Below are 17,155 nucleotides of genomic sequence, written 5' to 3'. Positions count from 1 at the left end.
GTCTGATTTTATGGGCAGATGCTCAAGCTTCTGCCTGGTCATGTACCAGGTATCCAGAAGTAGTCAAAAGTGGAGTAGTACCTGCCTGTATGGATGAATTAAGTTGCTGAAGCTGTTAATGAGTAGGAATCTAGCTGTCTTCCACATCCAGCAATGATGTTTCATTTATTGAGAGAGGCCAACATTACCACTGGAGTCTTTCATGAAATGCAGGTATGAAAGGGGAAAAATATTGCACTCATACCGCACCTTTGACTGCATTTCGTTCTGCAAAGTGTCATACAACTGGTGTGATGTATTGTACAAACCTAGATTGCTGTTAAGTCTTTAATCACTTGGGATGGGCGCAGGATTCATTAATATTCAAATCTCATTCTTTCAAGTTACGTTCCTGAGATAACTTAAGGTTTTATATATTTTAAAGAAGTGAAATCTCAGCTCAGACAATGCATTGAAGGTGTGTTCATGTCACACTACAGGTGACCCCGCTCTCGCGTGTGCACACAGCCATAAACACACCCGCATTCGCGTGCGCATCCTCTCACAGGCATATGCTGTCACACTCACTCACACACGCGTGCGCACATTCTCCCTCCCTTCCTGCACGCACAAGCGCGCTCTCTCTCTCTACGCGTATGTTTGTGGGAGTGAATTTATATTGGCAAATACATTTTGTTTTGTCAAAAGGCACACAATCTCTAGGCAGTCATCTTAAGTTATCTCAGCAATGTGACTCAAAAGAAGTTCTGGGATTTACACATTAATGAATTGAAACCTGCAACCCATTCTAAATGATTAAAGTCTTAACAGCAATCTAAGTTTGTTCAATACATCACATCAGTTGTATGACACTTATAGCGAGAGATCAAAGTTCTGTGTACTGTGATCCTGCCCCACTAGCTACCTGACGAAGGAGCAGTGCTCTGACAGCTTGTAATTCCAAATAAACCAGCTGGACAATAACCTTGTATTATGTGATTTTTAACATAGTCCACCCCAGTCCAACGCTGGCCCCTCCACAGAAATGTGGAGGCTGTTTTTAAGGTGCACTTGTTGTGAGTGTTGGATACTCGCTGAGACAGATAAGGAATGGTAAGATAAAGGAGCCTTGGATGACAAGACTTTCTCGTCAAGAGGAAAAGGAAGCTTACTCATGATTGAGGAAACAAGGATCTGACACAGCTTTAGAAGATTACAGGGTAGCTAGGAAAGGACTCCAAAATGGACTGAGGAGAGCTATGAAATGCATTGGTGGTATGAATAGGGAAAACCTAAAGATGTTCTACACTTAGGTGAGAAATGAGAGAATAATCGGAGAGAGGGTAGGGCCAATCAAAGATAGTGGAAGGAACTTGTGCCTCGCATCTGAAGAGGTGAGGGGAGTCCACAAATAAGTTTTTTGCTTCCGTGTTCATTAGAGAGGGGTCTTATTGATGGTGAGAACAGCATAGACCAGGTTAATAGGCATGAACAGATTTTGATTTGATTCCCTCCACTGTGGAAACAGGCCCTTGGGCCCAGCAAGTCCACACCAACCCTCCAAAGAGTAACCCGTCCAGAACCATTTCCCTCTTACTAATGCAGCTAACACTACGGGCAATTTAGCATGGCCAATTCACCTGATCTGCACATCTTTGGACTGTGGGAAGAAACCGGAGCACCCAGAGGAAACCCACGCAGACACAGGGAGAATGTGCAAACTCCAAACAGACATTCACCCAAGGCTGGAATTGAACCTGGGACCCTGGTGCTGTGAGGCAGCAGTGCTAACTACTGAGCCGCCGTGCCGCCCAATATTCAGAAAGTGGATGTGCTGGAAATTCTGGGAAACACCAAGATAGATAAGTCCCCAGGGCTGGATCAGATATATATCCAAGGTTACTATGGGAAGTGAGGAATGAGGTTGCTGCACCTCTGGCAATGCCCTTTGATCACTCTCTCCATGGGAATAGTACAGGCTGATTGGAGGGAGACTAATGTTGTTCCTCTGTTCAATAAAGGGAATAGGGAAATCCCTGGGATTTATAGACCAGTCAGTCTTATGTCTGTGGTAAGCAAGATACTGGAAAGGATTCTGAGAGCTAGGATTTATGACTCTTTTAACCAAACTACATTTTTTCAAATATAGTCAGCATGACTTTGTGAGGGGCAGGTCATGCCTCACAAGGCTTATAGAGTTCTTTGAGGATGTGATGAGATAAGTTGATGTAGGTCACGCGGTGGATATGCTGTATGTGGGTTTCAGTAAGGCATTTGATAATGTTCCCACAGTAGGCTCATTCAGAAAGTTAGGTATGGGATACGAGGAAATTTTGCTGTCTGGATACAGAATTGGCTGGCTGAAAGAAGACAGTGAGTGGTAGTGGATGGAAAGTATTCCGCCTGGAGATCAGTGACCAGTGGTGTCCCACAGTGCTCTATTCTTAGGCTTCTGCTCTTTGTAGTTTATATAAATACCATGGATGAAGAAGTGGAAGGGTTTGTTAGTAAACTTGCTGCTGGCACAAACGTCAATGGTCTTTTAGATAGCATTGAGGGCTGATGCAGGATACAACAAAACATTGACAGGATGAAGAGATGGGCTGAGAAGTGGCAGATAAATGTTCAAACTAGATAAATGTGAAGTGATTAATTTTGGAAGGTCGAATTTGAATGCTGAATACAGGGTTAAAGACAGGAGGAAGGAGGAACAGTAGGATCTTGGGGTCCACGTACATAGATCCCTCCCAAGTTGCCCCCCAATGTGATAGGGTTGTTAAGAAGGTGTATGGCCTTCATTAACGAGGGATTGAGTTTAAGAGCTGCAAGGTCTTGCTACAGCTCTCTAAAACCCTGGTTAGACCATACTTGGGATATTATGTCCAGTTCTGGTCACCTCATTATAGGAAGGATGTTGATACTTTAGAGAGGAGGTTGCAGAGGAGATTTACCAGAATGTTGCTTGGATTGGAGGGCTTGTTTTATGAAGAGGTTGAATGAGCCATGGCTTTTCACACTGGAAGGAGGAGGAAGAGAGCTGACTTGATAGAGGTAATGAGGCGCAAAGCTAGAGTGGATAGCCAGAGACATTTCCCCAGAGCAGAAATGGCTGTCACTGGTCATAATTTTAAGGTGATTGGAGGAAGGTGATTGGGAGATGTCCGGTTGATTCTTTACGCAGAGTGGTGGGTGCGTAGAATGCGCTGCCAGCGGTGGTGGTAGAGTCAGAGACATTGGGGACATTTAAGCGACTGCTGGACAAGCACATGGGCGGCAGTAAATTGAGGGGTGTGTAGGTTAGGTTGGCTTAGTTTAAGGTAAATGGTAGGCACAACATCGTAGGCTGAAGGGCCTGTACTGTGCTGTACTGTTCCATGTTCTGTGTTCCACATGGTCAGAATTAAAATATCACTCAGATACTAAAAGCCTATTTTACTTGCAAAGTAGTTGTAAAATAGGTTGGAAAGGTTAATACAATCTAACCATAAATCCGGATTTATGAGAGTAGTGAAGAATTGTCAGTCTTATTCTTTGATTTACAAGTTGCCATTATGAAAAGTTTCATCATAAAGTTTTATCTTGCTTTTGAGATCTGCAGAGGTTCTAGTGAGTTCCTCTATGTAAGTTAGTGTGTAAGTATGTATTATGTAGTATCTTATTTACACTTGTTAAACTCTAGTTCTAGTGCCTAGTTTGGCTTGACAACCATAGTTAGAAAGAGACTAGGCCGACTGAGTATTCAACATTGCTTAACAAATTACCAAAATGGGGAGGATGTTTTCATAAATAGTCTCCTTTAGCCTGTATGTGAAGAAAGTTTTTTTTAAAAAAAGGGCTGCTGCAATTTTAATTCCCTGCATCAATAATATTTGTTCCTATAAGTAGTCACGACACAATTCAGCCCATATGGCAGCTTTTGTTTTATGTAATGATGTGACCCTTGTGCAGTAATGTTATTAATGGCTGACTGTTATTGACTTCAGGTATCGTATGTGATTCGAGATGAAGTAGAGAAGTATAATCGTAATGGCGTTAATGCACTTCAGCTAGATCCCACATTAAACAGACTGTTTACAGCTGGTCGCGATTCAATAATCCGGATATGGAGCGTCAACCAACACAAGGTGAGAAATTTGGGAGCGTGTCTTTGCCACCGCACACAGTAAGCGTATTAAAATGTGCAATCTCAATATTTATTCTAGAATTGGCATTAGGAGAATGTTGGGGTTCCATCAATGCAAACTGTACATTTTGTACCACGATGCAAAATACCTGAAATATTTTCATGAAATATTGAGATTATAGGGTTAATGTATATTAATTTTGATTTGGAGATTGTGTGGGGGAAAATATCTTATGCTAGAGAATTAGTCATGATCAAATCAATAGGTTTGATGGGCTGATTGGCCCACTCCTCTTCCTCTGTCCCTGTGGAATCTTCGAGTCAGAGAGGTTTGCAGTACAGAAGAAAGGCTTTGTCCATCAAGCCTGTACCAGTCATATCCACGTACCTCACTATTCTAAGCCCATTTTCTCCCATGCTTCACCCATAGTATTGTACGCAATGGCATCACAAGTGCACAACTAAATACTAATTTAATTCCTGGGATTGTGAAAAATTTGTCAATCTGTCATTCAGAATTCAAACTAATTGTATCTTTCCAATAGTATTAACAATTTCTGGCTATTGAAGGTTGATTCAGCACAATATTTGTAAGGGTGTTGGTGATTGTTGTCCTGGATAAACAGGTCAACGATAGGTGTGCCACATTGAAAATAAATTTAATAAATCTGGTCTTTGAGCTAATAGTAAAAAGAGCCACTGAGGCTCTAAAATAGTCAGATTCTAAAATAAACTACTAAAGATGCTAGAAATCTGAAATGAAAGCAGAAAAAGCTTAGAGATATTCTAGTCAGATATGTGGAGAGAGAAAAAGAAGTTAATCTTTCAGGTTGATGACCTTTTAGATGGTTCATTTATTTCTAGTTTTATGAGGTGTTTTATTGGACTTAAAGCATTACAGTCATACAGCACAGAAACAAACGCTTTGGTCCAACTTATTTGTACTGACCAGACATCCCAATCTGATGCAAAAGAATTTCAGCAACATCTTGTCAGCGGATCCAAACACTCCATGCAATCATCTCAGAATTCCTAGACAACTTCAAGAACAAAAGCATAGATGAGGACGAAGGAATGGTCTCATTTGATGTAACAGCACTGTTCACTTCAGTTGACAAAACTTTAGCCATAGAGACAAACAGCCAATCTTCTGGACAAGCAGAACAGCTGACACGATGGAGAACCTAGCAACAAGGGCAGCATACTCAAACCACTAGACTCACTTCACATTCAACAACCAAATATGTGAACAGATCAATGGAAAACCTGTGGGCTCACCCATCTCTGGACTCTAAGCAGAAGCAGTGATGCAGAGACTGGCACAAACAGCCCTCCCACGAATCCAACCCAAACTCAAGATCAGAAATGTGGATTACACTTTTTTTGTTATCATTAAGAGAACAGAAATTGAGAACACACACTGGATTATAAACACCATGCTCACAGGAATCAGATTTACGTGAGAGGAGGAGAATCTACTCCCGTTCTTGAATGTGATAGTAGAAACAACAGAGAACGTAAATGTACCAGAAAAGTGTACAGGTAAGCCCCACATACTGACCAAGTCCTACACTACAACAGTAACCACCCAAACACACAAGAGAAGTTGCATTAGAACCCCGTTCAGAAGGACTACAATGCACTGTTGACCTACGAAAGGAAGAAGAACACCTCCACAGAGTATTCACCAAGCACTGATACCCCACAACTTTATCCGCAGATGCCTAACAGACAACGCAATAAGGACATGCCACAACTCAATACACTAGCCATGCTACTGTATACTAAAAAGCATCGTGGAATTAACAGTCAGGTTTCTTCAACCACTGGGATCCATGATAGCCCATAAACCAACAGCCACGCTCAGATAACCACTCACTAGAACAAAAGACCCTCTACCCATGATGTGCTGGACTAATGTAATTTACAAGATACCATGCAAAGACTGCACAAAAAACTATATAGGACAAACAGGCTGACAATTAGCAATCTATATTCACGCACACCAACTAGCCACTAACTGCCTCAAACAGCTGTCCCGAGTAGCCATACACACAGATGACAAGAAGCACAAATTCGACTAAGGCAGCACAAAGATCATAGGACAAGCTAAACAAAGGACAGTCAGAGAATTTCTAGAAGCATGGCACGCATTCAAAGACTCCATTAATAAACACATAGACCTAGATCCAATATATCGGCTGCTACAACAAATTATTAGAATCTGCAATCAAAAGTAGTTGGAACAGAACCAAATAAATTCAGAAGAGACAGTACAGCAGCGCTTCACAGGAAGCTCCAAAGCACTTAAGATGTCACTTAGACAGGGGACGAAACATCTGCAAATCACCTTCCCAACTCGGTGAACATACTCACAACTTTGGCAATGCCTTAATCCTTTGCAATTTGCTTAACAGCACAACAGGTCCGTGGCAGGTGCCACCTTCCTGGCCTTGCACTCATCCCTGGAACATCTGGATAACAAGGATACGTACATCAGGCCTCTACTTCTTAACTGCAGCCCTGCCTTTAACAGCATAATTCCAAACAAACTCATTGCCACACTCCGAGACCTAGATCTCAGCTATCGCCTCTAACTGGATCCTCAACTTCCCGATCCGTAGACTGCAATCAGCAAGAATAGGCGACAATATCTCCTCCACCGTAGTCCTCAACATTGATGCCCTGCATGCTTAGACTTTACTATATTCCGCCTCAACTTCATTTACAAGTTCGCTGACGACCACTCTATTGTAGGTTGGATCTCAAATAACGACGAGACAAAACACACTGAAGGGATTGAGTGCTTCACAGCGTGGAGTAAAGATGACAGTTTCTCCCTTTAATGTCAGCAAAACAAAGGAGCTGATCATTGACTTCAGAAAGTGGAGTGGAGCACACTCTCCTGTCTGTATCAATGGTGCTGAGGTGGAGATAGTCAAGAGCGTCAAGTTCCTGGGAGTGTTGGTCACCAACAATCTGTCCTGGTGGACCCACATTAATGCGACAGTCAAGAAAGCACAACGATTTCTGAATTAGTGGTGCTGGAAGAGCACAGCAGTTCAGGCAGCATCCAAAGTGCAGCAAAATCAACGTTTCAGGCAAAAGCCCTTCATCAGGAACACAGCACAACAACTCTACTTCCTCAGGAGGCTAAGGAAATTCAGCATGTCCACAAAGATTCTTACCAATCTTTAGAGCAGCACCATAGAAAGCATCCTATCTGGATGCATTACAGCCTCGCTTGCTTCTCCCAAGACAACAGAGCTACAAACGTAGCTCAGTGACTCCATCTATACTTCCTGCTGCCTTGTGAAAGTAACCAACATAATCAAAGACCCTTCCCACCCCTGTTATACACACTCTTCCACCCTCTTCCATTGGGCAGAAGATATAGAACATAGAACATAGAAGGATACAGCGCAGTACAGGCCCTTCGGCCCTCGATGTTGCGCCGACCGAGTCCTACCTAACCTATACTAGCCCAATAACTTCCAAATGCCTATCCAATGCCCGCTTAAATGAACATAAAGAAGGAGAGTTCACCACTGATACGGGCAGGGCATTCCATGAACTCACAACCCGCTGTGTGAAGAATCTACCCCTAACATCTGTCCTATACCTACCACCCCTTAATTTAAAGCTATGTCCCCTAGTAACACCTGACTCCATTAGCGGTAAAAGGTTCTTAGTATCTACCCTATCTAAACCCCTAATCATCTTATACACTTCTATCAGATCTCCCCTAAACCTTCTCTTCTCCAATGAGAACAGCCCCAAGTGCCTCAGCCTTTCCTCATAAGATTTTCCTACCATTCCAGGCAACATCCTGGTAAACCTCCTCTGCACTCGTTCTAAAGCTTCCACATCCTTCCTATAGTATGGCGACCAAAACTGCACACAATACTCCAGATGAGGCCTCACCAGAGTCTTATACAACTGCAACATGACCTCAGGACTCCGGAACTCAATTCCTCTGCCAATAAAGCCCAGTACACCATATGCCTTCCTCACAGCACTATTTACCTGGGTGGCAACTTTCAGAGATCTGTGTACATAGACACCAAGATCCCTCTGCTCATCCACACTACCAAGTAGCCTACCATTAGCCCAGTAATCCATCATCTTGTTATTCCTACCAAAGTGAACGACTTCGCACTTAGCTACATTGAATTCCATTTGCCACATTTCCGCCCAGCTCTGCAACTTATCTATATCCCGCTGTAACCTACCACTTCCTTCCTCACTATCCACAACTCCACCGACTTTCGTGTCATCCGCAAACTTGCTTACCCAGCTTTCAAGTCCTTCCTCTAGATCATTTATAAAGATAACAAAAAGCAATGGTCCCAAAACAGATCCTTGTGGTACACCGCTAGTAACTGCGCTCCAAGATGAACATAATCCATCAACTACTACCCTCTGTCTCCTTCCAGCCAGCCAATTCCTAATCCAAACCTCTAATGTATCCTCAATGCCATACCTCCGAAGTTTTAGCATTAGCCTACCATGGGGAACCTTATCGAACGCCTTACTAAAATCCATATACACAACATCTACTGCTTTACCCTCATCCACTTCCATAGTCACCTTCTCAAAGAACTCAATAAGGTTTGTGAGGCACGACCTGCCCTTCACAAAACCATGCTGGCTATCCCTGATCACGTTATTCCTACCCAGATGTTCATAAATCTTATCCCTTACCATTCTCTCTAAGACTTTGCCCACCACTGAAGTCAGACTCACTGGCCTATAGTTACTAGGGCTATCCCTACTCCCTTTCTTGAACAATGGGACCACATTCACTATCCTCCAGTCCTCTGGTACTATTCCCGTTGACAATGACGACATAAAAATCCAGGCCAATGGCTCTGCTATCTCCTCCCTAGCTTCCCATAGGATCCTGGGGTAAATGCCATCAGGCCCAGGAGACTTATCTGTATTCATCCTTTCCAATATTCCCAAAACCTCTTCCCTGCATATTTCCAGGGCATCCATTCTAATTATTTGTGATTCCATATTCACATCAGCAACAGTGTCCTGTTCCTGAGTGAATACTGATGAAAAGTACTGATTTAATGTCTCTCCAATCTCCTCCGCCTCCACACACAACTTCCCACTACTATCCTTGACTGGACCGATACCTACCCTCGTCATCCTTTTATTCCTGACATACCTATAGAAAGCCTTTGGGTTTTCCCTAATCCTACCAGCTAAAGACTTTTCATGTCCCCTTCTCGCTTTTCTTAGCTCCCTCTTTAGCTCCTTCCTGGCTACCTTATAACTCTCAATCGCCCCTACTGAACCTTCACACCTCATCTTTACATATGCCGCCTTCTTCCCTTTCACAAGGGACTCCAATTCCTTACTAAACCACGGCTGCCTCACAAGGCCCTTTACACCATGCCTGACTGGTACATACCTATCGAGGACACGCAGTAGCTGCTCCTTGAACAATCCCCACATCTCATTAGTGTTCTTCTCTTGAAGCCTGTTTTTCCAATCCACACAACCTAAGTCATGCCTCACTGCATCATAATTTCCCTGCCCCCAGCTATAGCTCTTGCCCTGCGGCGCACGATTATCCCTCTCCATCACTAAAGTAAAAGTCACCGAGTTGTGGTCACTGTCCCCGAAGTGCTCACCTACCTCCAAGTCTAACACCTGGCCTGGTTCATTACCTAGAACCAAATCCAATATAGCCTCCCCTCTTGTTGGCCTGTCGACATATTGTGTCAGGAAACCCTCCTGCACACATTGTACAAACACCGACCCATCTAATGAACTCGAGCTATAGCTCTCCCAGTCAATATCTGGGAAGTTAAAGTCCCCCATAACAACCACCCTGCTACCTTCACTCTTTTCCTGAATCATCCTCGCAATATTCTCCTCTACTTCTCTAGGACTATTAGGAGGCCTGTAGAAAACACCTAACAGGGTGACCTCACCTTTCCTATTTCTAACCTCAGCCCCAACTACCTCAGATGGCAAGTCCTCTTCCATCGTCCATTCCACTGCTGTGATACTGTCTTTGACAAGTAATGCCACGCCTCCCCCTTTTTTACCCCCATGTCTGATCCTACTAAAACATTTGAACCCTGGAACGTGCAACAGCCATTCTTGTCCCTGTTCTACCCACGTCTCTGTAATGGCCACAACATCGAAGTCCCAGGTACCAACCCACGCTGCAAGTTCACCTACCTTATTCCTTATACTTCTGGCATTGAAGTATACACACTTCAATCCACCTTTCTGGTTACAGGCACCCTCCTTAGAGATCGCTGCATTATTCCTAACCTCCCTACACTCAAGGTCCTGTACCCTAAAGCTACAGTCCTGGTTCCCATGCCCCCGCGGAGTTAGTTTAAACCCTCCCAAAGAGCACTAGCAAACCTCCCCCCAAGGACACTGGTGCCCCTCAGGTTCAGGTGTAGCCCATCCTTTTTATAGAGGTCCCACCTTCCCCAGAAAGGACCCCAGTTGTCCAGAAACCGGAATCCCTCCCTCCTGCACCATCCCTGTAGCCACGCATTTAACTGCTCTCTCTCCCTATTCCTCGACACTCTATCACGTGGCACGGGTAACAAACCAGAGACTACAACTCTGTTTGTTCTAACTCTGAGCTTCCAACCTAGCTCCCTGAAAGCCTGTCTGACATCCTCACCCTTCTTCCTACCTATATCGTTGGTGCCAACGTGGACCACGATCTGGGGCTGCTCCCCCTCCCCCTTAAGGACCCGGAAAACACGATCAGCGACATCACGTACCCTTGCACCTGGGAGGCAACATACCAAACGTGAGTCCCTGTCGCCCCCACAAAACCGTCTGTCTGTACCCCTCACTATCGAGTCCCCAAGAACTATTGCTCTACCTTTCTCCACCCTACCCTTCTGAGCAACGGGGCCAGGCTCCATGCCAGAGGCCTGAACCTCGTTGCTTGCCCCTGGTAAGTCATCCCCCCCACAAGTATCCAAAACGGTATACTTGTTCTTGAGGGGAATGACCGCAGGGGGTCCCTGCACTGGCTTCCTCCTCCCACTCTCCCTCACTGTCACCCATCTATCTTGAACTTTCGGAGTAACTACTTGCCTAAAGCTCCGATCTATGACCTCCTCTGCCTCCCGAATGATCCGCAGTTCATCCAACTCCAGCTCCAGTTCCCTAACACGGGTTTGGAGGAGCTGGAGATGGGTGCACTTCTTGCAAGTTTGAATGCAAGTTCAAACAGGTTGAAGAACAGCTTCTTCCTTGTTATTATCAGATTTTTTAATAGATCTCTTGAATGTTAATGTTCTCTCTGTCTGCACCTTTGCAACTGTAACACAGTACTGTCTGTTGAGCAAGCAAAATAACACTCTTCACTGTATCTGGGTACATGTGACAGCAATCAAATCAAATCAAATCAACTGACGTGAAATAATTTCCCACGTACATGAATCCTTCTACCTTAGTTCCTGCGTACCCAACATGTCTACTGGTGTCACCAGGGTCTCCCATTAATTATTGTCTACTAAACAATGCTAATAATGTGGTTTAAAAGCATAACCTGGCCATTGTAATTAATGCCACTTGGGCATACACTAGTGTTTATACTTCATACAAAGCTTCTACATTGTGAACCTGTCTCCTTTTGTGCTTCTCTAGCTTCTTAAATGCATCGGTGTTGTTAGCTTCAAACACCTTCTGTCATCGTGATCTCCACTTCTAACTACTTTTGGTTAATGATGTTGCTCAGTTCCTTCTTGGATTTATTGGTGACTATTATGGTCAATAGTTCTGGAGTCGTCTACCCGATCAAACTCCCTAATAATTCTAAAGATCTCTAGCGTGTGTTCTTTAATCCTGTTTTAATTAGAAAATCGCCTGGCCTGTTTAATCCTTCCTGATGGCTAGCTATGTCTCTGTTCTTGTATCATTCCAATAATTCTTTTCTTGACATATCCTTTTTGGAACCTAATACGATTCCTACAAACTACATTTTAGGAAACCCGCACAAACACAGGACAAATGTGCAAACTCCACACAGACAGTTGCCCAGGATCCCTGGCGCTGTGAGGCAGCAGTGCTAACTACTGGGCCACTGTGCCACCCGAAGTGAATATGCTTCTCCACATGACTCTGCAAATAGTCTAGCAAAACTGTCACTTTTTAAGATTGTGAATAACAGCATAGAAATTGGGTTTCTATTTATTATAAGTGGCCTATGCCATTCACTTAAATAAATCACTTAAATGTCTGCAGTTAAATTGCAAAGAGCACAGTTGATCTTGCTAAAAATAAATGTTTTTTCCCTCCTCCTCCGCTCCTTAGCACAGTTTGTTCCATGCTGCAGAAGTCTGTTATTGGTAATAAAGTTTGAAATGTCAAGAGAGATTGAGGCCTAAGTACTGAGAAATCTAGAAATTTATTAATGCATTAACAATGTCAATCATCAATCCCAATTGCCTCAAGAACTCATGTATCCCTTGCCAACTTGCTCATGATCTCTATTAATATTTGTGTAGTCTCAGGATGGCAGTAAAGTAACTGAAGAATTTGAATTTTGCCAGACTAAAGGTGGTCATTCAAGCTGCTACGTCTGTGTCATTTCCTTTAAAAGCCTGGGAGAGCTGTGCAATGTAAACCCACACCCGTTTTTTTATCCCCCCCATTACCCTACAAACTATCATCCCCAATGGCAAGTTCAGTTGAGGTTTGAATGTATGAGTATCTGCTTCCACTCACCTTTCTTGTAGAATAGTCCAGATTTTTACAAACCTGTGTGTGTATAGGGAAAAATCTCCTCCTTTTCCTTGTGCTTCTCTGAACAGTTGTGTGAAATCTCTAGATGATTCTGGGAATTGTCTCATTTGCCTGAGAGAATTTCACCCTAGTTGCTCTATCTAAACCCTTATAGTTTCGAATTTCTTCCTCTCTTCTCCCACATCCTTTGTTCTAAGAACAATTCAACGTCTGCTATCTCTCCACATATGTGAAGTTTTCTGTTCATGGTATTTCCTATATTACTGTTAAATCTTCAACGTACCTTCACCAAGACTTTCACATCCTTTCTAAAGTGTGGTACCTTAAACTTCATACTTTATTTCATCTAAGGTCTAATCTGAGATTTGTAATGATTTATTATGACTGATCTGCTTTAGCGTTCAGTCTCTAAAGCAGGTCAATCATACGGAGTCATTACAAATGCTCCCACTCCTCCATTTTCAGCAGTAGCAAGAGCGAGGACCAAGGGACTACCGGGAAGGTACGTTAATCCTTTTAAAACTTAACTTGTGTATAGGCAGAGTGCACACTGAGCAGGAGCAGATGGGGGACTGCTGAGGAAGTGAGGTATATTTGGGCAGTTGCTTTACCCAAAATACTACTTAGGCAGTATCTCCCACACATCCTCCTCTAACTTTAAAAAAAAGTTCTGTGAGCCGAATTGGTAAGGTTGCTAGTTTGTTTTTTTCAGTTGTCTCTTTGAGAATTCAGAGCAGTGAGTATAGATGTTATGGGAATAGATGCTAATGCTCTCCGGGAGGATTTAAACTAATTTAGCAGGGGTGGGTGGGAGCCTGAATTGTTGCCCCAGTGTACAGAATGTTGAGAGTAGTGAGGTCATAAATAGGGTTTCAAGATCACAAGAGTGTACTGGCGCAGGCAGGAAGATGGTTTGACGTGTGTCTACTTCAAAGCCAAGAGCATCTGGAATAAGGTTGATGAACTGCAGCTTGGGTTGGTATGTGGGACTTTGATGATGTGGCCATTTTGGAGATATGGATAGAGACTGGACAGGAATGGCTGTTGCAGGTTCAGGGGTTTAGAAATTTCAGAAAGAACAGGGAAGGTGGTAAAAGAGGAGGAGGAGGCATGGCACTGTTAGTCAAGGACAGTATTACAGTGGCAAAAATGACATTTGATGAGGACTTGTCGACCTGAGATAGTGTGGGCTAAAAGTTAGAAACAGGAAAGGAGAGGTCACCCTGTTGGGATTTTTCTGTAGATCTCTTTAAAAAGTTCCTGAGATGTAGAGGAAAGGATTGCAAAGATTTTTCTGGATAGATGCAAAAGTAGCAGGGTCATTGTTATGGGAGACTTTAACTTTCCAAATATTGTCTGGAAATGCTATAGTTAGAGGACTTTACATGGGACAGTTTTTGTCCAATGTGTGCAGGAGGGTTTCCTGACACAGTATGTAGATAGACAAACAAAAGGCGAGGCCACATTGGATTTGGTACTGGGTGATGAACCAGGGCAGGTGTTAGATTTGGAGGTAGGTGAGCACCTTGGTGGTAGTGACCTCAATTCGGTTACATTTACTTTAGTGATGAAAATGCATAGGTGTATACCGCTGGCCTAGAGCTAAAGCTGGGGAAAAGGCAATTATTGTGCAATTAGGCAAGATTTAGGATGCGGAAGAAACTGCAGCGATGGACACAATTGAAACATGGAGCTTGTTCAAGGAACAAGTACACGTATTTGGAAGGGCAAGGACTGATTAGGGAAAGTCAACATGGCTTTGTACATAGGAAATCATGTATCACACACATGATTGAGTTTTTTGAAGAAGTAACAAAGAGGATTGAGTACAGAGCTGTGGACGTGGTCTGTATGGACTTCAGTAAGGCATTCGATAAGGTTCCCCATGAGAGACTAATTAGCAAGATTAGATCTCATGGAATACAGGGAGAACTAGCCATTTGGATACAGAACTGGGGGTTCAAAGGTAGAAGACAGGGTGGTAGTGGAAGTTTGTTTTTCAGACTGGAGGCCTGTGACCAGTGGAGTGCCACAAGGGTCGGTGCTGGGTCCACTACTGTTCGACATTTTTATAAATGATTTGGATGTGAGCATAATCGGTGTAGCTAGTAAGCCTGCAGATGACCTCAAAAATTGGAGGTGTAGTGGACAGCGAAGAAGGTTCCTCCGATTACAACAGGATCTTGATCAGATGGATCAATGGGCTGAGGAGTGGCAGATGGAGTTTAATTTAGATAAATGCAAGGTGCTGTATTGTGGAAAGGCAAATCAGGGCAGGACTTGTACACTGAATGGTAGGGTCCTAGGGAGTGTTGCTAACAAAGAGACCTTGGAGTGCAGGTTCATAGCTCTTGAAAGTAGAGGTGCATGTGCAGAAGGTGTTTGGTGTGCTTTGGTTAGAGTATTGAGTGCAGGAGTTGGGAGGTCATGTTGCAGCTGTACAGGACATTGGTTAGGCCACTTTTGGAATATTGTGTGCAATTCTGGTCTCATTCCTATCGGAAGGATGTTGTGAAACTTGAAAAGGTTCAGAAAAGATTTAAAACTAATTTGCTGGCATTGGAGGATTTGAACTAAAGGGAGAGGCTGAAAAGGCTGAGGCTGTTTTCTCTGGAGCATTGACTGAGGGGTGACCTTTATAGAGGTTTATACAATCGTGAGGGGAATGGATAATGTAAATATACAAGATCTTTACCTGGGGTGGGGAGGGTCCAGAACCAGGTTTAGGATGAGAGGGGAAAGAGATAAGAGACCTAAGGGACAACTTTTTCATGCAGAGGGTGGTACGTGTATGGAATGAGCTGCCAGAGGATGTGGTGGAGGCTGGTACTATTGCAACATTTAAAATGCATTTGGTTGGGTATATTAATAGGTAGGATTTGTAGGGATATGGCCCTGGTGCTGGCAGGTGGGACTAGATTGGGGTCGGCATGGACAGGTTGGACTGAAGAGTCTGTTTCCGTGTTGTACATCTCATGACTCTAGTGTACTATTAAAGAAGTTGAATCTCTTGTCTAGAGGAAGAAGGAGGTTAATGTGAAGATGAGACATGTAGGCTCAGTTAGAGTGCTTGAATTAAGTTAGCCAAGAGGGACCTATAGTGAGAGCTACAAGAGCCAGGAGGAGACGAGAAATCTTTGGCAGGTAGGATCAAGGAAAACTCGAAAGCTTTCTATAGGTATATCAGGAATAAAAGAATGACTAGAGTAAGATTAGGGCCAGTCAAGGACAGTCGTGGGAAGTTGTGCATGGAGTCTGAGGAGATAGGAGAGGTTCTAAATGAATATTTTTCGTCAGTATTCACACTGGAAAAAGTCAAAGTTGTCGCAGAGCATACTAGGATACAAACTATTAGGCTAGACGGGATTTAGGTTCATAAGGAGGAGGTATTAGCAATTCTGGAAAGTGTGAAAATAGATGTATCCTTTGAGCCGGATGGGATTTACCTAGGATTCTCTGGGATGCTAGGGAGGAGATTGCACAGCCTTTGCTTTTGTTTTTTTGTCGTCATTGTCTACCGCAATACAGGTGGCACAGTGGTTAGCACTGCTGCCTCACAGTGCCAGAGACCTGGGTTCAATTCCTGCCTCAGGCAACTGACTGTGTGGAGTTTGCACGTTCTCCCCATGTCTGTGTGGATTTCCTCCAAGTGTTCTGGTTTCCTCCCACAGTCCAAAGATGTGCAGGTCAGGTGAATTGGCTATGCTAAATTGCCTGTAGTGTTAGGTGAAGGAGTAAATGTATAGGTAGGTTGTGCTTCGGTGGGTCGGGATGGACTTGTTGGGCCGAAGGACCTGTTTCCACACTAAGTAATCTAAGCAATAGTGGCAAAAGACTGGAGATTAGCAAGTATTGTCCCTTTGTTCAAGAAGGGGAGTAGAGACAGCCCTAGTAATTATAGACCAGTGAGCCTTCCTTTGGTTGTGGATAAAATGTTGGAAAGGATTATAACATAAGATTTATAATCAACTGGCAAGATATAATTTGATTAGGGATAGTCAACACAATTTTGTGAAGGGAAGGTTGTGCCTCACAAACATTGTTGAGTTCTTTGAGAATGTGACCAAAGAGGTGAATGAGGTAAAGCTGTTGATGTGGTGCAAAACATTTGTTAAGTTTCCCTATGGTAGGCTATTGCAGAAAATATAGAGGCATGGGATTGAGGGTGGCTTAGCAGTTTGGATCAGAAATTGGCTAGCTGAAAGAAGAGAGAAGGTGGTGGTTGATGGGAAATGTCCATTCTGGAGTTCAGCTAGTAGTGGTGTACTGCAAGGATCTGTTTGGAATCGCTGCTGTTTGTCATTTTTATAA

At 43.5% G+C, this 17,155-nt stretch overlaps 1 protein-coding gene across 1 annotated transcript in view; it reads left to right on the top strand.

Moving 5' to 3' along the window:
- Positions 1 to 17,155, top strand: part of LOC132816158 (WD repeat-containing protein 48) — a 127,497-nt gene that overhangs the window by 40,275 nt on the left and 70,067 nt on the right. The window contains exon 2 of the mRNA XM_060825641.1: positions 3,963 to 4,103. Coding sequence (XP_060681624.1) covers positions 3,963 to 4,103 — 141 coding nt within the window. The remainder of the gene's footprint in view (positions 1 to 3,962; positions 4,104 to 17,155) is intronic.

The sequence above is a fragment of the Hemiscyllium ocellatum genome, chromosome 5, assembly GCF_020745735.1.
Source record: "Hemiscyllium ocellatum isolate sHemOce1 chromosome 5, sHemOce1.pat.X.cur, whole genome shotgun sequence".
Lineage (NCBI taxonomy): Eukaryota > Metazoa > Chordata > Chondrichthyes > Orectolobiformes > Hemiscylliidae > Hemiscyllium > Hemiscyllium ocellatum.
This window is presented reverse-complemented; position numbering and strand designations above follow the sequence as displayed.